This window comes from Poecile atricapillus, chromosome Z (genome assembly GCF_030490865.1).
Source record: "Poecile atricapillus isolate bPoeAtr1 chromosome Z, bPoeAtr1.hap1, whole genome shotgun sequence".
In the NCBI taxonomy this organism is placed as follows: Eukaryota; Metazoa; Chordata; class Aves; order Passeriformes; family Paridae; genus Poecile; species Poecile atricapillus.
The window spans coordinates 11,984,732-12,008,699 of NC_081289.1; the positions used below are offsets into that span (position 1 = coordinate 11,984,732).

At 38.5% G+C, this 23,968-nt stretch overlaps 1 protein-coding gene across 2 annotated transcripts in view; it reads left to right on the plus strand.

Annotated features, from left to right (window-relative positions):
• The first annotated feature begins 1,182 nt into the window (after positions 1-1,182).
• Positions 1,183-23,968, plus strand: part of LOC131573437 (gamma-secretase-activating protein-like) — a 45,432-nt gene continuing 22,646 nt past the window's right edge. Inside the window, exons 1-15 of one of the 2 annotated variants that reach the window (XM_058827403.1) lie at positions 1,183-1,494; positions 4,998-5,071; positions 7,922-7,978; positions 8,658-8,727; positions 9,132-9,188; positions 9,322-9,410; positions 9,819-9,888; positions 10,879-10,928; positions 12,227-12,331; positions 13,226-13,285; positions 13,963-14,006; positions 15,662-15,747; positions 20,195-20,272; positions 22,384-22,461; positions 22,919-23,011. In XM_058827403.1, the coding sequence (XP_058683386.1) occupies positions 1,410-1,494; positions 4,998-5,071; positions 7,922-7,978; positions 8,658-8,727; positions 9,132-9,188; positions 9,322-9,410; positions 9,819-9,888; positions 10,879-10,928; positions 12,227-12,331; positions 13,226-13,285; positions 13,963-14,006; positions 15,662-15,747; positions 20,195-20,272; positions 22,384-22,461; positions 22,919-23,011 (1,096 nt within the window). In that variant the 5' untranslated portion in view covers positions 1,183-1,409. The remainder of the gene's footprint in view (positions 1,495-4,997; positions 5,072-7,921; positions 7,979-8,657; positions 8,728-9,131; positions 9,189-9,321; positions 9,411-9,818; positions 9,889-10,878; positions 10,929-12,226; positions 12,332-13,225; positions 13,286-13,962; positions 14,007-15,661; positions 15,748-20,194; positions 20,273-22,383; positions 22,462-22,918; positions 23,012-23,968) is intronic. The other variant, XM_058827404.1, reaches the window with a different exon arrangement.

The window sequence follows — 23,968 nt, forward strand, 5'->3', positions numbered from 1 at the left end:
AAATAAATACTCCAGTCACATTTTCAAGCTTTATTTCACAACAGTGAAAATATAAGCTGAAATTCTTGTACAGCCACTTGAACTAAGGAGCTTTAAGAAAAATGCTGAATACAAAACTTGTGGTTAAATTGTAAAAGTTTGCAATATGGAGATTGAGAAGAAGAGCATGTTTGCTTTGCATTTCAATTATCAACCTGCCTTTCATCCACACTTTGCAGACATACTGATTTTGATGTGGCCTTTTTATAGCTCCAGATCTTAGCAGTGATGGGGAAAAACTTGGTACAGGGATTAGCTCTTAGAACCGGCTCAAGCTGTTTTGTATTTGGTTATGTCAAGCTTGGTGTGCGCTCTCATAATCTCTATCCACTTTTATGCCACCTTTAGCTGGCTGATATCAGCCAGCACATTTCAGAAGGGAAATGGCAATTAGGCAGGCTATAGATAGCCATAGAGTAGCACCTTATCAGTGTTACAAATATTTCCAACAGCTAAAATAACCCCAAGCAAACAAACCACAACTTCCCCCCCACTCCCCCCCTGCTAAAATTACATTGTTTTACCTCCTTTTTACCTCCTTTGCAGATGAAAAGCACGAACAGGCCAGGCCTTATCTGAGGGGACATCCCTAGCTTTGCTGGCAGTTTTCCAACAGAGACTCCATCTATTCAACAAGCAATTTCAGAGTGCACAGCCTCAGAAAACAAGGATGCTACTCGAAGTTCTGGAAAACATCTAATGCTTCCTGGGCAATCACAAGCAGGGCAACTCATCATGGGGCTTCCTGGTTTGTGAACACCAGGTGACTGAAGCTCAACTCCAGGCCTCACTGACAGGCTGCTGGGAGGCACTCGGAGCCACTCTGGTGAAGCTTCCAAAAGTCCCTTCTCTCTGGTGACAAATGACAGGAGGGAATGGCCAGGACCTGTCCCAGAGAAAGTGTAGGTTGGATATTACAAAAAGGTTCTTCACCTAGAGGATGGATGGACACTGGTACAGGCTCTCCAGGGAAGCAGTCACAGCACCAAGAAGCGCTTGGACAACGCTCTCAAGCACATGCTGTGATGCTTGAGGCTGACCTGCTCAGGGCCAGGAGCTGGGCTTCGATAACACTTGCGGGCCCCTTCCTACTCAGAATATTTTGTGATTCTGTGATTCTTTCAGCCGGCCTGAGGAGGAGCTTGGGCTCAGAGGGGAAACGAGAGCCTTCGAGTGCCGCGGGTCACCAGCACGGAGGCCGCCGGTGCGGGCGGCTCGGAGGCGCAGTGCCACCGCCGCCGTGCCCGGTAGGAAGCGGAAGGGCCGGCGGCGCCGGGAGCGGGCCGGGAACCGCCGGAACACCCGAGGGCCGCTCCCCCGCAGGGGGCGGGCTGAGGGCAGCCGAGCCGGAGCGGCGCCGGGCCGGAGCTATGCTGCTGCGCCTGGTGCCCGAGTTCGAGCTGCGGAGGGACGTGGTGCCCTGGCTGGCGGAGCGGGGCTGCGCCGCCGCTCTAGGTAACTCTCCGGGAGGCCCAGGAGAGCCCCGTCCCTGCGGCCGGCCGGCCCTCTCTCTATCCGGCCGCCTCCTGCCCGCCCGCCCGCCGAGGAGCCGGCTGCGGCGAGGCCCCCGGGTGCGGGTCCCCGAGAGACCCCGGGTGCGGGTCCCCGAGAGACCACCGGGTGCGGGTCCCCAGCGGGAGCTCCGGCCGCGGGGGCCGGGGATGGCGGCGGGGGAGCGGCCTCTGGGCCCCCCTCGGCTGGGGCTCGAGGGGAGCGACCCTCGGGTGCCGGGGGACTTGAGGTAGACAAGTTTGCTGTTCACAAGGAATTTCTGACATACCGAAAACACTTCTACACATCTGCTACACTCCACAGCCTGTTTCTTCCTACTTCTTCACACGTTGGGGACTTTCTCTTTTTTTTTTTTTTTTCTCCATCCGCCCTTCCCCCCCCCACCGCTCCCCTCCGCCAAAAAAAAAAAAAAAAAAAAGTGTTAGTATTAGTCCCTCTCCCACGCTACTCCCCTTTCTTGGGAGGAAAAACCCCACAGCCTGAACACTTCGGTGTGTATGGTAAACTAGTGCTAGTTTAAAATTAGATGCAGCGTTAGCTGTCACGGCACCGTGCGATCGCCAGCATAGCGAGTGCTCGGGGTAGTGGTTGGAAAAAAGTGACCTCCCGTATTCTTGGCACTGTGGCTTTTTGCTTGTTATTCCTCTGCAGAGCAGCTGGCTCAGTTCTGCTTTTCAGAATCTGATGAAAACATAATAATAATAATAATAATAATAATAATAATGTTGTAATCGTTTTTGCTTCAGTAGAAATACCATCGATATGCAAGTGTGATGAACATGAAACGCCTTCAGTTGTTTTTACTTTACTTAGAATATTTAACTTACTTCCCGCATTGAGGGGCTGTTATCAAATAGACTCATAAGATTTTGTTTGGTGACAAACCAGAAAGTATCAGCGTGGAGAATAAGAGAATTATTTACCAAGCCATCATTTAAAAAGATCAGGTATAAAATACTTCACATTTTCTACATTTACTGAAAAATTATTGAAAAGCATACTGAAAGGATTTGAGGCAAAATTCTGAAATTCTCCACCCATAATTGGTTAATATATAAATTTATCAGTTCATCAGTGATGAATTAAGAGATAAATTAATATAGATGTTAATGGCATAAGGGTCTCAAAATGGCACTGACTTGTGTTTGGGAAGGAGAAAATTGTATTTAGTCTTTTAAAATGTTAAAATGAGCCTTCATGCAGTAATGTCCCTGGTAATACAGAATCGTAAGAATCTACTTTGGAGGGTGCATCTGATCAAATATCAGCTTTTCTGTATTGCATTTTAACTTATCTGTGTATAGTGACTCCCCCTCATGCAGTGCTGTCATTAGGAATGTGAAGGTGGGAGGTAGGGATTTGAAAAGATTAATTTAAACATCAAAGAAATATCTAATCACAGAAAGCAAGTAATTTTTAGGAGTCATGGTACTTTTGTGTCAGTGTTTTCAGATGTTACTTATTCATATTTATTATTTTCTTTTCTAAGGACTTGAAAGCACTTGCTAGCATGTGAGAGCTGCTAATTGCGTGAGAGCTGGGAGTAGCTGTGATGATAGGAAGGGAGCGGCAAGCAAAGTGAACCAGCCTCGTTCTCTTTATTCCACTTAATTTGGTATGAGCTGCATATAATGGCCTTCAGGAAATCAAACTCTGCATTCTCCTGATTATTTTGGTAAAAGCTATGTGCTGGGAAGGCAGGCTGGGCTGGGTCTTTTGCAGCCCTTCATCTGCTGGTCTCAGCTGTGGACATGAGGAAGAAGTTGTAATTCTCTGTGTAGGGTTTTACTGCAGGACTTTCCGAGGGCAGAGACCATTGCCATTTCTTTGCCTCCATGTTCCCACTGACTGTTCTCTTCAGAGGAGAAACTTTCTTCTGACACAGAACTTTTTAAGCACCTTTAAGATGTCTGTGTTTTATTGACATGGAGATTGCTCATGGACCTTCTTCTCTACCAAAATTCTGTGCTGAGGAAGTATTTATGAGAAAATGTAGAGACTGTAGTACGCATCTTGAAAGTTTGAGGTGGTTGTTAAGTTCCAGGAAGCTTTGGATAATAAAAAAGAGAGTACTTTGTTATCTTAGACTCTCCCAGTTGTCACCATCTAGCCCTAATGTAGTGTACTTGTATTGTATTGTATTGTAGTGTACTTCGAGTACCTTTCTACTGAAACCAATAGAAAGCAATGTGTTGCCCAATGTACAAGAAGGGTTTTCATTGTCCTCCCACAACAAAATGGAAAATTTACTATCTTCTGATAATGCTTGAAAACAGTTTTATTTTCCTTATCACTGCAAGCTGTACAAGGCAGTTTATAGTATCAAGCTTGTTAAACTAAGTTTCACTAAGTGTCTTCCTTCTTTCAACACTCTGTGATAACTGCCAAGTAAATAGTGTCAGACTTGACTAAATGCTTGCAGAGGGTTGTGGGGAGTTCTTTATGTTGATGCTTACTGAACGGCAGGTCACCTTTATTGTAAAATTGAGACCAATCATACAGCTTCAACCTTACTAAGGTCAAAATTTCCACTTCTAGTAAAAATTCCATTGGAGATAAACATATTTTTGATGTCTGTGGTGATTAGAAAACATAAATACTTAAGTGCAATAATTTATCCTTTTTTCTGGTGGTTTTCTTTTTAATCTGTACTGCTTTGCCCAGATATGCTCTTCTCTTTCTGTGTCCATCTTTGCTTTCTGCTCGTTTCCATTTTAACTATACTCTTTCATTCCCATTCCATATCATTTTGTGTCCTGCATTGTTTAGTTCCCTATACTTGTAGGTAGGTTGCATATCTCTCTATATGGTATTTAGTCTTGTGGTTCTTTGGATTTTGGTGGGGTTTTTCCTTTATTTCTTTCTTTTTGGAGGTGGATGAGGGGCTAAGAATGACACAGAAGTGGTGGTGTTGGTGCTGTAAAACTAATGTCTAAAGATGTAGTTTATTTTCAGGCTTTCCTTTGAGATGCTGAAAAGGTGTGAGCAAATGATATTTTCCTTGGGCTAGTTCTGTCTTCCTGTAGTGTCCAGAGGACTGGAGTATGGCTTAACTGTTTAAACCCAATGTTGTGTATAGTGAATAAATGCAAGGGGGTAATTTTGGTTTGATTTGGTTTTTTTATTCTTTGAAAAAACACATTCTGTTTTCATAATAAAAGGTAGTGATCTTTAGAATCATAATTATAATGAAGAGGTAGGAGTTTACAAAAATAATTTTTTTTCTTGCATGTTTTGACGTTCCTTAACTACCTGTGTTGAAGTTTATCAGATTTAAATCATGGTGTAAGAAGTACTCTCTCTTTTTCCAGAAGGGAGCAATTTTGGCGTATGCAAATAAGTATTTACAAGTAAAAAGATATTTAGCATATTTGCTTAAAGTGTGCATAAATTATAGAATTAAACAGCTAAAATGAAAATCGTGTGCTTTTTTGTACTTCTTTCAGACACTTCTGAGAATTCATCAGCACTCTATGTTGTAAATGTTGAAAGAAATGGAAAAATTATTTATACCTGGAAGGTAAGTCAATCTTGGAATTTAATTAAAACAAAATTGAGAATAATATTGTGTGTGAATCTAATTGAGTTCTTGTAGTTTAGGCTTTTTTTGCAGTATGTGTTAGGACATGGAAACATGACTGATTATATTCTGGGGGGTTTGGGCAGTGGGAAAATATCCATCTCCACTTCAGACAAAGGTTAAGAATGATGAAATGAAGAGTAAAGTATTCACCTGATTAATTCCGTAGGGTTTTTGCCCTTGATTTTTTGCTGGCCCAGAATCTCCCCATGCTGAAATGCAATTTCTTTAAAACACTTCGTAAGCAGTTCATAATTTTACCCTCAACTTTTTAGTGAAGCCTAGCTATTAAATTCATGTGCAGTACTTTAGTTAAATATTTTCTCCTACTAAATTGTGTTAAGAGGCCATTTATCTAACACTGTTTCTGCATATACCTTTCTTTAAGATTCATCCATAACACTTTATTGCAAGTAGTCTGAAGTAACCCCTGTTTATTTGATGTCTTGAAGTACCTAGAGCTGGCTTCTTAACATAGGATTCTGCTCTCCATGGTGTATGTTTTTAGTTTTACTTCCAAGTGGGTTTTCTAATGGTTTTAGAATGTGAAACTTTGTCATATTCTTATTGTTTGTTTGATGAGACAAGGTGTGCTTCTTGACTGTGCAGCTCAGAGGAGTCTGTAGATCCACCTGTATCCTGGAGGATCTTGCTTCTTGAGGAGTACACATATGAGTTCCATTAGAGTAAGGGTGCTTTCCCCTCTGCCTCAACAATGCTGAAACTCTCCAGCTCCCCTAGGGTTAAGGGAAGAGGTGAGGTCTTCATCAAGGCTTTAACTTTAATATGGTTTCACTGTGGGTGGATGTTTCCTTTAGTGCAAGCTTAGGGAGGGGAGTCTGTACAAGACAATAGTAACCATAAAAACAACTCTAAAGAGTGTGTCAAGTTTTGGGTTTTTTTTTCATTGCTTCAGACTCTAGAAGACTAATGCAAGTAACTATGTAGCTCAGCAGGAGATCCTGTACTCTGAGTGTGGTGTTGCTGCTTTCTAGTACCTGTGGAATCTCATACTAAGCTTTTCTGGGCTTCTGACAGTCTAACTGCCTTTTATGTTCTTCAGGCTCTTGCAGTTGGCACAAGGGATGAGTTGTAGCTCAAGGTTCACACATCTAAATGTAGGTGTCTGCCTGCATGCCTAAGCTCCCTCTGCAGTCTGTAGGGATCTGGTCAACAGTTGGTGGAGCTTGTAGCCTGAGTTGGTGACCACTTGTAGCCTGTTCTTTGGGAGAAGGTGGATGGTGTGGAGGATGTAAACTAGACTGAGCTGGCCTAGCTTGTTTCCCAACAGACACAAATAGAAAACAGCCTTTGTCTTCTAAGTGAGAGACAGTCAAGTGTATTCTGTGTGAAACCAGAGGATGGTGGACACTGAATTTTATTTTAAAGCTTATTTTAGAATATTATGTTGTACTGTAGTTTTGACAGTGTCTATATTTTGTGACATTAATAATTAGTGTAAAGGAAGATATTTTTAACCGAAGTGAATTTTATTTGTAAGGTAATGCAAGAATCTTCAGAGTGCACATGAAAACAATTGTCCTAGTTTATGGGCATTGATGTAGTTCTGTTACCAGTCTTGTAAAGTGTATTTTTCCATATCTAAGTAAGATGATGTTAACATTTCAGACACACTTGAAAAAATATAGTTATATGTGAAAGCACTTGCTTAATCTTAAATTAGGAGGCCTGGAGCCTGTGTCTTAATATAAAGACATTTTGTTTTCCTTGTTTAAATCAGAAGTCAAAGACTTTTGTCATTGCCACAACAATAATGAGACACTCAGAAATAGACCCCTTAGGAAGCGAATACTCAGGCTTTTGTTTCAACTTCACAAGGCAAAATGCCATAAATTTGTAAATAACCACAGATCTCTCCCCTCTCCCCCTAAGCAGTTGTTAAAAACAATGAAGCTCACTGTGGAAGTGGAAGCCTGTGTGGCTGGATTTAATTTCAGTAGTTTAGCAATTTAGTGCCCATACCCAGAGAACATTAACACACATCAGCTTGATTTTCTATCCAGTATATTCTGCAAAGCAGAATTTTCTTTTTTTTAATACATTTGGAAAATTTAAGTATTGTGAAAATTAAGAAGTAGTAAATTTTTGATTTGTAGTTCTAAACATTTGTAAGTGCCCCCAACAAAATAATTGTTTATTAATTATCAATAAGATAATTAATATGATAAGATAATAGAAAGGATATGCATTATGTTACTCTTCAAAGGCAGAAGGCTAAGGGTGAGCTTATAAAATACTTAGCCTTCAAACAATCACTTCCTGAAATCCTTTTTCCAGGCTACAGCCAGATCACTGGGAGCTGATTTTTAGTGATGTTTGATGTTTCTGTGCTCCCTTTTGGTGTAATGACCCACCAAGTTGGTGAGGTTTGGAATACCAGCCTTAAGTCTCCAGGGGCCAGAGCATCCCTATTGGTTCTTGTACAGACATCTCTTTTCCTGGCCCTGTTGCCGGCAACTAAAACCAGCTTAGAAGCAAAGTGGGAGAGAGGCATTTGGTTTATGCAATGGCTTGTGGGCTGTGGATTTGCCACATTTCAGCTTTACCCCATGTGTTAGTTCTAAAAGGAAAAAATAAATCTTTGTTCTCTTGGAATTAGAATTTGCTTTCTTGGAATTAGATAACTAACTGCCTGGTTATATATAGGACAGGGAAGTGTGTGAGGATGTGTGCCAAGGGGCAGGGAGAACAGGGAGGTAGGAAAAAAAACCCAACTGTTTAACTTTCTGTATATTTATATTGCTAGAGCTAATTTGTTTCCATCCATAGGGAAATCAGAGAAGCACTCACATTGGATTGTATGATCTTCAAACTAAACAAAACGAGGTGAGAGCAATACCAGTTTTCTCTCTGGTGATGACAGTGTTGTAGTGTTTCAGATTTTGATGCTTTGCCACACAGTATGTTGTGTCTTTAAGGAGTGTATCCTTATTGGAAACAGAAAAGATACTGGAGAAAGTATTGGAATGATTCTCAGTAGTATTAAAACGCCCCACATTGCAGAACATCTGAAAGACTTGAGAGTAGTAAAGCATCATGTCTGCAATCTTCATTTCTAAACAAGTTCTTTCCTCTTCACCTTGCACATGTGTGCCAAGAAGTAAATGTTTGGAGTTTTCTTTATATGTGCATTCTTGGTCTGTTCAGTGATACCATTTTAAGAGATTATTTTATTCTAAAACTGAACATACTGCAATTCAGTAACTAAAATAATGATACCAGGTTTTTGAAGGTGGCCCCATAATAGTATGAAATGAGTGAAATTTTGTATTTACATAAAAGTCTGCTATGCTGCTCTAGTGGCAACATAGAGCTCAAAAGAATCAGTAAAAAACAAACATGAGAAAAAGGAGAACTGTTATAATTGAAGCTTGAAATGTGGTTCTTCTGGGCATGAAAAGATAAAAACTGTGGGACAGCAGTATTTTTCTAAGAAGTAATTGAATAGTTTCCTTTGTGGGATTTGAAAAAGCATAGTTATTAACATTACTGTATTTCTCTGTAGCACCTCTATATGTTTGAGAAGAATTTGCACATTATCAGCTGTTCAATCAACAATGAAAGGACCTTATTGGGTAAATATGTGTTTTATCATTAAATTTTCTTGGTAAAGATTTAGTTTAGTAGGATGATACATTTGGGTTTAGAATTACTTACATCTGTTTTGACCTATGTGTTGCTCACAGCAGTTTATGAATTTCAGTGCATCCATCATCAGATAATGTAGGTAACAACATAAAGACACAGCTGTGACAATATTGCTGTTTTACTAAAAAATCTAAGACACACTGCCCCTTTGTTCTCTTTCTCCTCCTGCATTTGTGTGTACCTGCTACATCTAGAAGAACTTCTGATGTTCCTTTAACATATGTGTTTTTGGTAAAAGAATTGTGATGCTCATTCTTCAAGGATGTTTGATAAGATTAATGTCAAGTATGCACACTCACTGTGGTTGTGTTGGTGTTTTCTCCCCCCACAGCAGTCAGCTTCTGTCAATACACAGAGGAAGAAAGAGCAAGTCAGCTCTTACAGTCAGGTACTTCAAGTAGATTTTTTTAATACTGTTTTAAATATTGTACCTTTTTTGCTTTCTTTCTCATGTAACTTCTGTTTAGAAAACAAACTTGTATACATAAAAGAATGTTATCTAAAACATGTTCTTTTTGCAGTATCCAAGTACTTAACCTTGCTAATTGAAATTCATCCCATTAATAATGTGAGAGTCCTAAAGGCTGTGGATAGCTGTGTTCGAGTACAGGTAAAGTATCCAACTAATCTAAAGATAAGCCTTTTAAATCTGCTGTGCTAGAGAGAAAACATGGTTTAGTGCAGAAATATCTCATGTTATCTTGCTGCTGTTACAGAGATAATGTCCCCCTGTTTCTTTGGAGAAATAAAAAATAAAACTTCATAAAATGTTTGGTATAGAATATTTCTCCAACAATGAAGGCTGCTTTTTTATTTCTCTTCAGTCTTCCAAAGTTCACAGTTATAGTGACTGGTGACTATTAATTTGTAATAATAGATATTTTTATTAATTATAATTAGTGTGTCTGATTTAATTTAAAAATACATAAATATCCAGCTAAAAAAAACCCAAAACATTTTAGGTGAGTGTTCTAAACTACTTTGGTTTTTACTTACTTTTGTGAAATTTTCTGTATAGTTTCTTTATCCAGTTGAAGGCAGAAATGCTTCTAGAGAAAGTCGTCTCTTGCTAGTTTCAGAAGATAAATGTGAGTTAATATTTTCAAAGTACATTGTCATTCTTTTACTTCAAGATGATTTTTATAGATTGTATTTTTGGTAGACTTTTATTGGTAAAAAAATAAAGGAAAAGGAAAGGTGTGAGTTATTCTAGGTATTCCAAAGGTCTTTCAAAAACTGTATGATTTACCAGATTTTTTTCAATGTTAACAGAATAGCCATCTTTGTCTATGATTTCTTGCTTAGCTCTTGCATTCATCAGTTATCTTTATTTCTAAAAAAGCTAAAATAGACTCTTTATAGCTGCCTACATAAATTCAGAGCAAATCAGTGGACTGAAAGATGTCTTTAACATGGGAAGTAGGGCAAGACTAAAGCAGTAGTTCCTTGGATTCAGCTAACATTGCATGTTCAGCTTAGTGTCATGGCAGGGAGTGTATAAAGATGGACTCTTGGAAAAGACTGGGGTTTTCCTTCTTATTATAAAGTGAGATCTCTTTTCCATCCCCTTGGAGAGGCCCATCTTCCCTGAGCTAGACACCAACCTTGGGTAGGTGGACTTAGGTGGACAGAGCTAAATCAGAAGCACTACATCTGCTGGGTGAGTGTTGTGCTTCTCATGCAGGCCAGCCGTGGACAGCTTTCAGGAGTTTTGTGTGGGAAAGGACTGTGAGGGGTATTTGTGTTGGGAAGTGAAACAGGTCAGGGATAGTCTCGGATATGGGCATGCAGCTCTGTAAACTCTTTCTTTCCATGGGTGCTCCTTGGCTTGGTTGGGCACATTCCAGTCATTGCTATTAAATCCTGTGCTGTGCTTATGTGGGCAGCTCAGGAAAGGGAGAGACTCCAGGTCTCTGTGTAAGCACCTGTGCTCATGTGTCACAGATTTCCTCTTCTCTGAGTTGAACTTTCCTGGCCCTAGTATTCTTACAGAATTCTAAAAGGTGAGCTTGTTTCATAAGCTGTATAAAAGCATTTAAAAATATTTGTTTGTAATTTTTTTTTTTTATATTTTAAAGATATTGAACAATTTGACATTCATGTTGTTGCAGAAGAAGAACACAAAGTGGTAAGATTGAAAAATTTTTGGGCTTGAGGTTCTTTTACTTCAATTAATTTAGTTGAAAGTTTTGAAAGTTTATTTATCTTTATAGTTGGGCAACACTAAGTTTATTAAAGAAAACATTGATTATATGGCAATTTATGCAGGTGACCACAAACCTGATTGAAAAACTTTACACCTTTTAATTTATGAGGACAATTATTTATTTCACTGAATTTGTTATATGTTGCTGAATGCTTCTGGGTGTTAGAAGCTGGGAGTAAACATAGTGTTTATTCATTTTAAAACCATTTAAAATATTTGCAGCCATTTCAAATGTTTTCAGAGTTGCCTTCCTAATCTTGTCTATTGTGGGTCTGTGTGAATCCAGTAGAGGAATCACTTTAAAAAACAAATGAACAAAAGATGTAAAACTTAGATACAGTCCGAGTACAGTGAATGTTCAATCTCTGTTTTCCCTCATCTCTTCTTCTGTTTTTAACATGAATTTGTCATCAACAAATTGTGGATGTTCTGCTTGAAAGACTTATTAATGAACATTTGTCTAATATAGTAAATAATTTTGTCATGAAAACCAATGTTTTGTGTTATGGAGGTGAATGTAAGCTTTGAAGGAAAAGTTAAGGACCTGATTTTTGTCCCCTTGCAATCTTTCATTGTTTTCTCAATTTATCATAAGTTCAAGCAGAAGGATTTTATATCACTAGACTACAATACTAGCTAGACTACAATAGTGAAGTAAAGACTTAAGTATAATCAGAAAACTGATCGATCTGATGTCCTTCTGACAAACAGATTTGTTTTGTTTGACATGAAATCTCCCCACATCATTCAACGGTGCATGTACACAATCCCAATCGTTTTCTACAGTTCCAGCCTTTTCCCTACCTCAGCTCTCTCTCTCACATGGCTGAGACTTTGGATAGAAATCTATTTTGGAGCTGACACATCTCCCTTCAGTAGTTAATGTAGCTGATTCTGAACTGACTGTGGTATTTCCCTCCTCTCTGGGGAAGGGTGCCTCTGCTATTCTTTGTTCACATTGAGCAGTTTAAGTGGTGAATTTCTTGCAAGCAAGGTAGACTGAAAGAAAAGATGAAAACTGTGCTTCCGATCTCTTTAAACTGAGTACCTTGCACACACCAAAGGTGGGCCTCATGCTGCCAACAGGGAGCCTGTTCCTTCCAAGCTCCTTACTATTTGTGACTCTTCTTTCACTACTTTTCTCTTTAAAGCACAGACTGTGCACAATTGTTGCAAAACCTTATTTGATGGGTTCTAATGTTTTTATTCTTTCCCTGTAGGTTATTCAAAAGTCAGGTCAGCTTCCAAGAGCCAAAGTTGTAGATGACCTCGTTTGGGCACAGTGGGATATGATGGAGCAAAGACTCTTCTACATTGTTCCAAAGGTGAGCTGAAAGTCATTCTTGCAGTTTTGTTCCTGCCTGTCTAGTGATAGTGAAGGTTTTAGTGTGTGGGGTAGCAAGTAGAGGTTTGTTTTCATTAGGATGGTCTTTTTTGTTCTTGCCTCATATAACCTAAAGCAAAAGCCAAACTTGCCTTAGTCGCTGTTGTGCTGAGTACATTGCAAGAAGACTGGTGGTTTTAATGCCTTCTATAAAAAAGGTGGGCTTTGCTTTAGAAAGGTAATTTACTCAAAAATATCTAAATCTATCCAAAACTGTTGTGAGTATAATGCCTCTCTTCTAGAGAATTCACATCTAGAAAGTATTCTGTGTGCAAACTTATTGAGTGACCAAATGAGGACAAGTTCTTGGCAAGATGGAGTTTGGATTTTTTATTTTGTCTGAGGGACTATTTGCACTTGATGCATTCTCTGTAAATAAAAAAGGATTTTTCTTTACTCTTCTTAGCCACTAAAAGAGTGAATGTTAGGAAATAACGGGAAGTGAACTGTGATGGAGAAATGTATTTATGTTTTTGATTCTGAGATACCCTTTTTGAACTGACCAAAGTAAGATACAATTCTTTTTTGCCATATAGTTAGATATGGAAAACATTTTTTAACTTTCTAAAATGTGTGAGACTCTGTATTGCTGTGCTTAAGTGAGAGCCCACGCAATTATATATGATTGGCAGATAATGATCTGGGACAGGAAGGAAGCATGTCGTAGTGCTATTGTGAGGGGTTATATGTGGTTTTAAAATTCTTTTGTCCCCTAACTTCTGCATATCTGTTAGCAAAGCTGATTGAATGTGAAGAATGGTGCTGAGTATCCAATCACTTCTCAGTCTATATAATATGCTTTCTTACTTACGAAACACATCCTTTTTAATTCCAGGAATCAAAGAGTACTTTAAGGTGTGTCCAGTTTTATCCCGATGAAAATTTTAACTCAATTGTAAGTTATTAGTATTTTATTATATAGTGATTTTTAGTGGGATGTAATTATGTTTTCCAGGTGCTGGTACAGAGATCTGTTTGTCTTTTTCATTGTTGAAACTTTTTCAGAGGAAAACTGGAGTTTGTTTTTCCATTAGCTTTTTGGGGTTTTTTTTGCATTATTTTCTTGTCAAGAATATATTCAGTCAGATTCAGATTTTGCCACAGTAAGGTAACTTTAGTGGAATTACACATTTTTTGACCTAGAAGGCAGTAATTGACTCTCATGACTTTATACTGATCTTATACTCAGTTATTGAAAAAGCAGGCTTATCTAGTGCACTAGACAAAGAAACCATGTACGGATTTTGTGTCAGTTTAAGCGAGACAGGAATGTTTGCTGCAGACAAAGTACAAAAAACAGAACATAAAAATTATAACATGTAATTTTTATTAGACCTTTGTCCCAGTGGCTGAAAATTGCTGCACTGCAGCAATTCATTTTCTCTTTCTAAAAAATAATCTGTTTTATGGGGGTTTTTGAAGTGACTGTAAGGGTTAGAGGAAGATAAATAAACTTGTTAAAATGTTTAACCTGTTGAAATGTGACTATGACACATTTTACTGGTCTGAAATGCTAAACATAGTATATTGGCCACTGTAAAGAACAGGTTTGTTTTCTTTTTTGTTTAACAGCTGGAATCACACCTGGATATTGCTGTAAATGACACACAATTAAAGTAAGTTGTTTGGTTTTTTAATGTTTTGGCTTGCTTTCCTTTTTATATACATGGTATATATACATATAAAATATTTATTTATATACATATAAAATATATACATTTTAAAAACCCAAGTAAAATTTGTTCAAACTACAGTATCTTTGTTTGCAGTTGCCTACATGGTACTGGAACATGAGAATAACATGAGAACTGTGTCCAGACCTCCAGTTCTTATTCTCATCAGGGTCAACTATAAAAAGTAATTTAATTCTTGACTGCTTAGTGCCATTTAAAAAAATTATTTGTCTGAAGAGCTTGCTATAGGTTAAACCTTCTGAATATGCTGAACCTATTTAAATTAATTTGCTTTAACCCTGAGCATGTTGTAATGGTGATGTCAAAATTTCTATCAAGGGAAGCTCTGCATTTTTAATTGCTGTTGCAAGTTTTATTGGGCAGTTAAACAAACCAGTAGCACCTTTTTATAGCCTGTGAAGACACTGCCTGTGCTCTGTTCTCCTCCAGCATGCTCTTTCCAGCAGTCTGCTTTCAAAGACAAAGATTTGTCTGATTCTTTGTTTGCCATGCACATGAGTGCATCTGAGCTTATCTCCTGAGGGCTCCCTTTTAATTGAGGGGAAAAATATAGTCAGGAGGGTTTAACTCTCATAATCCTCATCTATCTTTACATTCCAAAAGGGCCCATTTATTTTTGTGAATAAAAAGGGAGGCCAGAGCTATTAGGCCAGGTATCAGTAGCTGAAGGTTAATTGAGTTCCTCCCTGACCAAGCTGTGGCTCTTGGAATGTCTCAGTGTTGTGCATAACGCTCAGCATGGTGCTCTTGCATGTGCAGGTTGCCCTATAAAAGGGCACTGTATCCTCTTACAGTTGGTGATGAAAGAACACAGCTAAGAGCTTCAATGTAAGAACTTCAATGCTGTATTTTACTTTATTTTATTTTATTTTTTAAATTACTGCAGCAGACCAAGGGGAAAATCCCTACAGGATCAAAATACTTTCTGGAAAAAAATACAACCAAACAGAAAAACCACCCAGCAACAAAAAAAAAATCCCACAAAACAGACTGACTACAAACTTCTGCTGCAGACTGACTTCAAACTTTGCAGGGTGAAAATAGGCATTTTAGATTTAAAGATATGTAAAAACATTAAAGCACAGGCAGCATGAGACTGAAAATATCATGGTACAACTAGTTTGATGTGAGTGTGATTTTGTGCTTTTCTTTTCAAGTATTTACACTAAAAATAATGTCCCTGTTGCAGATTAAAATGCAGCTTTATAGACATGGGCTATAGAGCTAGTCTGCAAAACCTTTGAGTTATTAAGTGTCACAAGTATTTGGATTTCTAGTATGGCATGAGAGCTTGCTTTCACTTCCAAGTATAGGAATGGTTGGACAATGCAGTAAGTGAATATGAAGTTGTCAGGTGTGTTCAAAGTTGTTGGATAACAGTGTGCAGTCTCGGGATTCTTGTTTCTAACAGTGTTGAGCAAATAGGTTAAAACCTAATTTAACTTGCATTACAGAGAAATTGATTGTAATTTAATTAGTATATTTTGGTTAACACAGTGACTGTTCTGGTGATCTTTTTGTTGTGATAAGTCTCTGTGGATGAAGTGATTTACTTAGTGATCTTTATTTGCTCATAGACTTGTGAATTTTGGATATGATTACTGTCAAGATCAAGATGTTGCATCTAAATCTTTGAACCTTCAGGTCTTCACAAGTAAAGCAGGTAATGAATAAATAGAAGTATGGTCAAAATTACTTCCACTAGTAATTATCATGCAGTGTAATCCTAATTGATTACTGAATTTCTTCATAAAATATTGAAAAACACGCAAAAATATAAACATTTATAATAGGAGTGTGACATTTGTATTCCTTTAGAGCTTACTTGGCAGGTAAGTGTGAAGAGAGGGAGAAGGCAACTGTGCTTTATTTGTTTTAGTAATTTTTTTATCTTCCAAAAGCTGCAGTGAAGTTGAGCTGAAGTACCCAGGGTTTTATGTATCAACACCAACAACAAAACACTCACCCAGAAATTTTTTGATAGCCCAACTTCAAGGAGCTAGTACCGTGCTCTCCTCTAGTGAAATCTCTCAGTCTAAGAACACCTTAGCATTTTCCTGTCAGTTTCAGAACTCAGGAGGTACCAAAGTGTGGCTGTATGTTGCTTTAAAGCAATCTAATGTTAAAGTTGACCAAAATTATCTTAGAAAGTAAATTCAAGGACAGTTTTGTCTGGGTTTCTGATCTAGTATACATTTGTGTTACAGAGTGGACATATGTACACTGAGCACGTGCAGTGCAGTCTTTAAGAGCTTCGTATTGCTGTTAGTATGTAGTGTTTAGAAGGTCCAAGTATGTGATACTAAACATGGTATGTGCTGCTCAAGGGTTTAGTATATACATGATTCCTTAAACTTAAACCTAAAATGTTTCTTAAACCATTTTTGGAGTCTCCCTCCATCCTATTGTATGCCATGAGCTTTTTTGGATTAAAAACTGGTCTCAGGAGGTATCTTCATCACAGCTGTTTTCAGCTTCTGAATTAGACCATACAAGCAGACAGAGATGGTGTCTGTTTAACCTTTGAATAGTCAGCAGAGTTGTACAGGGAAGTGTTGCAAGAGTGACTTTACCACTCCCTGAGGCCTGCTGTGCGCACCAGTGAACTGCTGAGCTGTCTGGACTTGTACTGAAATGACCATTAGTGCAAATCGAGTGAAATACAGCTTCCTTACATGGATTTTTTCTTACTAAGGCAAGCTGCATGCTTCTAAAGATTAGAGGGAAGGAATTAGATGCAAGAGAAAGCCAAGTTTCCATCTTTCAAACATAGATTAGGCTTTTTCTCTTTTAGCAAGACAATTTCTTATATAAACAGCCAGTCCAATAATGGAAAATATTATTGATTTGTATATATGTTTCCTTTTTAAACCTGTACTCCTCTGGGGTTTATTTAGATCGAAGCACCTCCTTGAGTTTAGGATGAAATTCAGTCATCCTCCAACAAGACTGTTGTTTAGCTACTGTGAAATAAAATGGTGTTTTCTGCCTGGTGACTCAATATTTAAAGTCTGTGTGGAACCTTTCACAGGTGTTTTTCATTGCACTACTATAAAACAGATAATTTGACAATTGAACTTACTAAATGAGATTGCTGGATATGGCTTTTTCTTGAATGTGGTTTAAAACTGAGGACTTGCACAACCCATTTCAGGTAACCAACAGTTTGGAGCAAGTTGTTTTGGTGCTAAAACCGTATCTAGTTGTTGAAGAACACCGTGGGTAATCACACTAAAGGTTGTGCCTCGGTGGTGATTTGCAAATCTGGACTGCAAGTTCTTTGTGGTGCAGACTGTGCGTGCTGTGGGACTGCTAGAACACCTCTGATATTAATGCCAGTATCCTTGCTTGTATCATTTGGACATCCCTGGCTAAGCATAATTGGCAAAACTTCAAACTGGAATATTCCATGCAATTTCTCATTTAATAAAACTGTTATTGGCTCCTGCCAGTGTGAACTCTGAATGAAATTACTTCTCCTTTCTCAAACTTCTGTAGCAGAAAAGTAGCTCTGTTTCTTACACTCAGCACATTTCAGATGAAATCTCTCTAGATAAAAAACCCATGTAATTCTTGAATAGCTGAGACCAAGCAGTTTCAGTCTCAGAATTAACTTTGCATGTCCAGAATTCAGTGGTTATTGGATGAACACTGCACTGTTATGTTTTCTCATAGTGCTTCAGAAATATTTTTCAATTAAATTTGCTCAATATTAAAATAAATGCAGGCAGTAAGCTGTCATAGACACTGGATTACCGTCATTTATCTATCTGCCTAAAATTTAGGTATCTGGATTGTTTCTAGAGAGAAATAGGCATCTCCAGAGCATGATTCAATCCATATTTCTTTGTTTGCTGAATAGTTGTCTAAATGAGAGATATTTGGATGGCTGAAGTTAAGTGAGGCAAGTCCCTCCTAAGTCAGTAAAAGTAGACAAAATGCCCTGGTGCAATGTTCTATTTGAGTTGTGACATTTGGATGCTGTGTTGAGATGCTGTTACAGCCTCATGTCTTGAGTTTTTTACTTGAACAGAAATAAGGAATTTGTATCTAAAGTTTCCTAGGGAAAAAACGTAATGTCTGCATATTATAGGTGACTCTTACAGTCTCAGTGGGGTAACTTTGTCAAGTGCCAGATTCGTAACTGCTGTTTCCTGAAAAGGAGTAGAACTTAATTTTTAAATTCTTCTTTCTTTTCTCTTTCTCTTTTTTTTTTTTTTCTTTTTTTTTTTAACCTTTGTGGTAAAGATCTTTTTTCTCTTTTATTTCTGGAAAGATAAGTGTCCATCCAACATATCCTCACATGAGTCTTCTCACCTCGAGGCATTCAGCTACAGCTTTCACTGTTTGCAAATGATTTTGAAATGGATAGTTTGGGAGACCTGGCTCTACGTACAGGCGCAATAGGCTAAAAAGCTTTCCATGCAGCAGCACAACCCAGCTCTAATTTACAGAGAGCTCTGCTAAGGGTAGGAAAGGAGTCTGTGGTGTATTCTCAGTCTCTGGCTGTTCTACTGGGATTGCCAGGACTGTGTCAGATGTAACATTGCTTAGACACCTGCTGGTCTGAGGCTGCCATGTTTCTGTCTGTATTAACAAAGCACTATTTGTTATTTCCGGTTGTTTGTAGCTCAGTTTGTTGACACATGGCTCAATATTGTTGAGTTGAAATATGCACATCCTATTTATGGTCTCCCATAGCTGCTGTTTCTGTGGTCAGCTTGCACATTGCCCACTGACACTTCAGTCTGAACACGCTTGCTTGCATGTTGTGCAATTTACAGAGCAGTGTGCACAGAAGACTCCAGCATACAAGAACGAAATTTGCAGTGCTGGAAGGGAGCTGTTGATAATAAAACAGCAATCCAGTGGGTTGCTGGAACTTTTCCAGTCTTCCTCATGAGTCCTGATGCTGCTACTTTAAAAATTATGCATGTTCTGAAAGAACCCAAGTGCTCTGGCAAAATGCCCTGTCTGTTATCTGAATGACTCAAATATCCAAGCAAAACTGCATCAAACCATATTCAGTCTGCTAAGAATAAGCAGACAGAAAAATTGCATCTTAAGAAAGCAGTTACCTTCCCCAGAAGGCAGAAATGTGAAGTGTGTCAGCCTTATCTATATCACAGCTATGGTACAGCCTTGTGGTGTGAAATACCAAGGCATTTAATTGAACGAAGTAACTGGGTAGCTGTGCTTTTTTTGTACTTGTGCCTTTTCCATTCTGTACCATTTTCTGTATAACTTGTGTACACAGCCTTTATTTTTTACAGAGCAATACCTGTATTAATATCATGTTCTTTTCATCTTTTAAATTGTAAACTTTCAATAAAGGTAAATGGTGAATGGTCATATTTGTGGACAAGCTTTCCCAATTGTATTGGGATAATATGGTTTGGAAGCTGTTTCTAACATGAATGCCAAAGCATCAGAGTAAGGGGATTAAAGTTTTTATATGAGATGAAAGCAGGGTTACTATCCAGTGGGGTCAAAACAGAACCAGTCTGTTGTAGAATTATTCTGGGAGTGGGAAACCTTCCTGTGTGTAATCCTGGCTGAAATAAACTTGTCCCAAGGACTGACTTTTCTTCTAAAAAGGGTATTAGGAATTCTTTGGGCTGGAAAGGGGAGAATTAACTATCACTTTGAGTGTGAGAAAGCTCTGGTAGTGTATTCCTGCTGCTGACAATATAAGATTACTTGAAAAGCAAATAAATGGTGTTTTACTGTGTTGTTGAGCATGTCTGACAGCTCCTGAATACAAAATATCTGTATTGACACAGTCTGTGGAGAGAAAGGCTTGATCAGTTTTTTGGCTGCATGATTTCTCCTGGGAAGGGCTAAAATGTACTTCCCCTAAAGGGAAGAACTGGCCACGACAGGACCCAGGTTTCCATTGTGCCAGATTGCCTCCTCTGTATTTTCTTGATTTTGTTACATTAGGTAAATGGTAATTAAATGATGATAAATATTCCTGTAATCTTTACCTTTTTTCAGAGATTATCTTTAGTTTCTAATTTGAAACAATCTTGATTTCGTTTTGTGTGTATAAAGATGTTTAGATATTCAGCTGGACAAGTGAATTTTATTTCCCTATTTTGTCTTTTTAGGAGGCTTGTGTGTGTGTTGTAGTCTAGTCTCTGATATTCCTCATGAGATCATATACTCCATATATTTTTTACATAAAGGTAAGACTAACTTGTTAACTTACTGTACTTTATTTTGGAGAATGTCAGTGCGCTGAGAGAGTCACAGAATGCCTTTCAAAACAAATAACTACCAAAGTCTGCAGACAATAAGCTACTGTGGCTGGTGTTTAAAGAGAGCAGCTGCCTTTAGCTGCAGAGTTGATTTTCCTGCTGTAGACTTCCTGCCTGATGCTGAGTGAGTAGCTTCAAACCAGTGGCCTTGTAAATGGTTATTAATTTGGTCCCTTATTTCTAGCCAGACTTTCCGGCGTGCTGAGCACAGACATCAATGAAATCTGTGGGAGCTTGCAGGTGTGTTGTACTTATGCCATAAGGCATTTGTATGGGAAATAGAGCCAACAGCTCTTAGCTTCAATGTCTGTTTAGAATTCCAGTTCAACATGTCATTTTCACAGCAAGAGGTGCAACACCCACTGACTCTAAGAATAGTTGCTGTGTAAGTGGTGCTCTAGCTCTTAAAGTTAAGACCTTTGTTTTTGTTTTAAAATAATAAAGGGTATTGTTTTATTCCCATCAGAATACAAGTTCTTGTTATCAAGATTTTCTTATTTGATATATGGAAAAAGAGGGAAATTATTTCTCAACTGAGGAGCTGCATAGTATGGAGTAACTGTGTTCAAGTGCACAATATATCTCTGTTCTACCTTAACTGTTTTCTTGTGTCAGGATGCTTCTCATATGTCAGAGCTGCACATAGACGTTGTTTTGCTGCTGGAATATTGTGGGATTGAGTGAAATACCTTTTTGTGTTCTTGAAGGCATTAACAAATTGGAAAAAGTCCTTTCTGGGTGTGACACACTGTGCATTGCGCTGCCGTGAAGGGCTGATTTCCCCACACGCACCTGATGTGTAGCCAAAGAGTTGCTGGATTGCTTGGAGCCAGCCATGGCCCTTGTACATCCTGATCTGTACTAGGAAGAAATTGAGGATAAATATGGTGGCATTGACTAGCTAAGTTTGAAATTACCTCTGTGGAATGGAGTTGTTTGGTGCAGAGCTGTTTGTGGGTTCATGTAAGATTGATCAGTTGTACAAGAGAATTTTAATAATGGTCCTTCAGTGGCCCACAGAAGCAGTGGGTCCATAACTCACATTTTGAAGTCCATAAACCATATTTTGGACACATTTACGGAGTTCAGTTTGTTCTGCAGTCTCTGTAATCTTGGCTGGAAGCTTCCCACCCCTGTTAAAAAAAACAGTCACTGCAGCATAAACGAAGTCACGATGTCGCAGTTGAATTCTGCAGTGCTGGTTTTAGCTTGCATGTGCTCATGCTGGCAAGTGACAAAGTGGTGATGGTGAGTATACTGACACATTGCAAGCTAACTTCAGTCAGTATTTTGTATGAAAATCTGTATCTTTTGACACATCTACCTCTTTAGTTTTGCTGTTGGTGACTTTTTCTCTTGGTGGTTCTGTAAACTGTGGATCTTATAATGAATTTCCATTAATTATTAAGTAGCATCCTGATCATAACATCATTAGTTACTATAATCTTCAGCTTTTCTCAGAGACAGAGGAAATTTGAGGGTATTGTGTCATTCCTACTGGCTGCCAGAAGTGTGGTACAAATCTAGATTAAAACAACAGCTGTGCTAATGCAAAGCCCATGCAAACAGAGCAGATATGAAACTGGCCTTTGTATAAACTGAGCTGTACTAAATTAGAGCAATAGTGCATGCAGATAAGCAAAGTGGAAATTCTTTAAAGCAGTTGAAAGATTACCAAAATGTGAAACACAGCTATATAACGGATTTGTATTTGGGTTTTTCTGGGGAAAAGGTATTTTGCTTGCTAGCTTGCTCTGGGATGGGGTTCTTTAAACGCAAATGTAGGCTGTGCAGTGCATGACTAGTTTTCACACACTAAAGAACTGCACTGTGTAGGTGTCAGTCTACTAAGTGTGCAGGAGCTATGTTTAGGATGGATTAAATCAGTCTGTGCAGACAACCCCATAAAACAGACTCAAAATATCACTGTTTGGGTCTTTGGGCACTGCTGAAGTTTCTAGCTATAAATTCATAGGTGGATTGTAACAAATTGTGTTTATTGTTTGAGGTTTTTAAAGTTTTGGGTTTTTTTCCCTCAGGTTACAACAAAACTTTTACAGTTTCTCTAGAAAGAACAGAATCTCATGAATTGAAGGAAGTGGCTTTTATGAATCTTGGTAGGTTACTTGTGTTACTTTCCTGTGTGATTGCCATTCTCTGTGTAGTAGGGCTGCACAGCTAGAGAAATTGCTAACTCTTCTGTGGAAGGAAAGGATTTTTTCTTGAGTTTAGGTAGCAGTGTTATTTTGCTGCTTTTCCTCTGCTTGCCTTTTGTATTTGGCATTTGATATTGCAATGCCTCACTATTAGTAAGCGGCTTCCTCTGAAATTGCCTCCGAATGGCTGAGTTCTTGAGTATTTCAAGTTTCTTGAATCCTCTCCTGGAAACCCAAATGTACTGCTAGTGTTTCCTGTGTTAATACAACAGTAGCTTTTAATTAACTCCTTTTATATTTCCTAGATATAATCAATTCCTCACAGAGAAGTGGGCCAAGTTGAGAATCATTTGAAAGAGCCTCTTAAAGCAAATAAGTGATGAAGTGCTAAATTGACCACTGTTGTTTCTTTAAATAGACTATTACGTGGCTGCTTATTTGCCTGGCCAGTTCCTGCACCTCCTGAACGTTCAACATCCTGACCTGCTGTGCTATAGTTTATTTCTGACAGGTATAGTAAGACTGCTTTAAGTACTTTCATTGTTGTTGTGGAAACTTGTTCATACCTCTTTACATGAAAGTTGTATTTCTCAATGTTTCCTTATTGCACAGTGTTCTGACAAAGGAAGGATACTGAAAAAATAAGAATTAAATTTTTGCTACTTTCCATTTCAGAAAGAGAAGTTCAACTAGCATTTCATACTTTATGTATTTCATACTTCTTGCTTGTTATGAAATGGAGGAAGACCTTTCACTGAATTTGAAATTTTCTTCTTTGGTTTCACAGTTTCCCTTCCCCCAATTTTGCCCAGGGTTCTTGGTACTCCAGTGTTTTCAAATTTCACATGAGATGTAAATTTGATTTTACATTTCCTTCCTCCAATTGAGTTGCTCTAAATGTGTGTGTTTGGAGGGTGTGGGGAAAGGAAATCTGTGTTTCCTTCACCTGATCAGGCTGATGCAATTTAATTTAGTCTCATCTGAGATGCGTGTTACTTCATTTCCAACAAACACATCTTGTGGGAAGTGGTTTATTTTTGGAAGTGGGGTACCTTTGTTTGAAAACAGAAATCTGTTGTTCTGATTGGGTGAAGGAGACATAAATTGTGGAAACTGGTGCAGGGGCACCATCACAGGAAGATAATACCTGTTTTGTACGTGTAATGAAATACTGTCCTGCTAAAAATGAGTGGAAAGCATCACTGCTGGATGTTTGGCCTGATTTCTCTGATGCAAAGGGTCTGAAATATAGTACCTGTATGGTACCATGGTGGTGAACACTAGCATAAATAAAATGGTTTTGGTCTGATGCTTCAGTGAATAATGATAGAGCAGAACCTTCTTGTTCTGGCCATTGGGATTGATGGCAAGAGATCCACCAATAGAAGTTTGTATCATGATTCTGCATGTGAGCTGTTCTGACCTGCACAAGCTAATAGGTGCTAATTCTAGTGTTGAACTTGTGCTA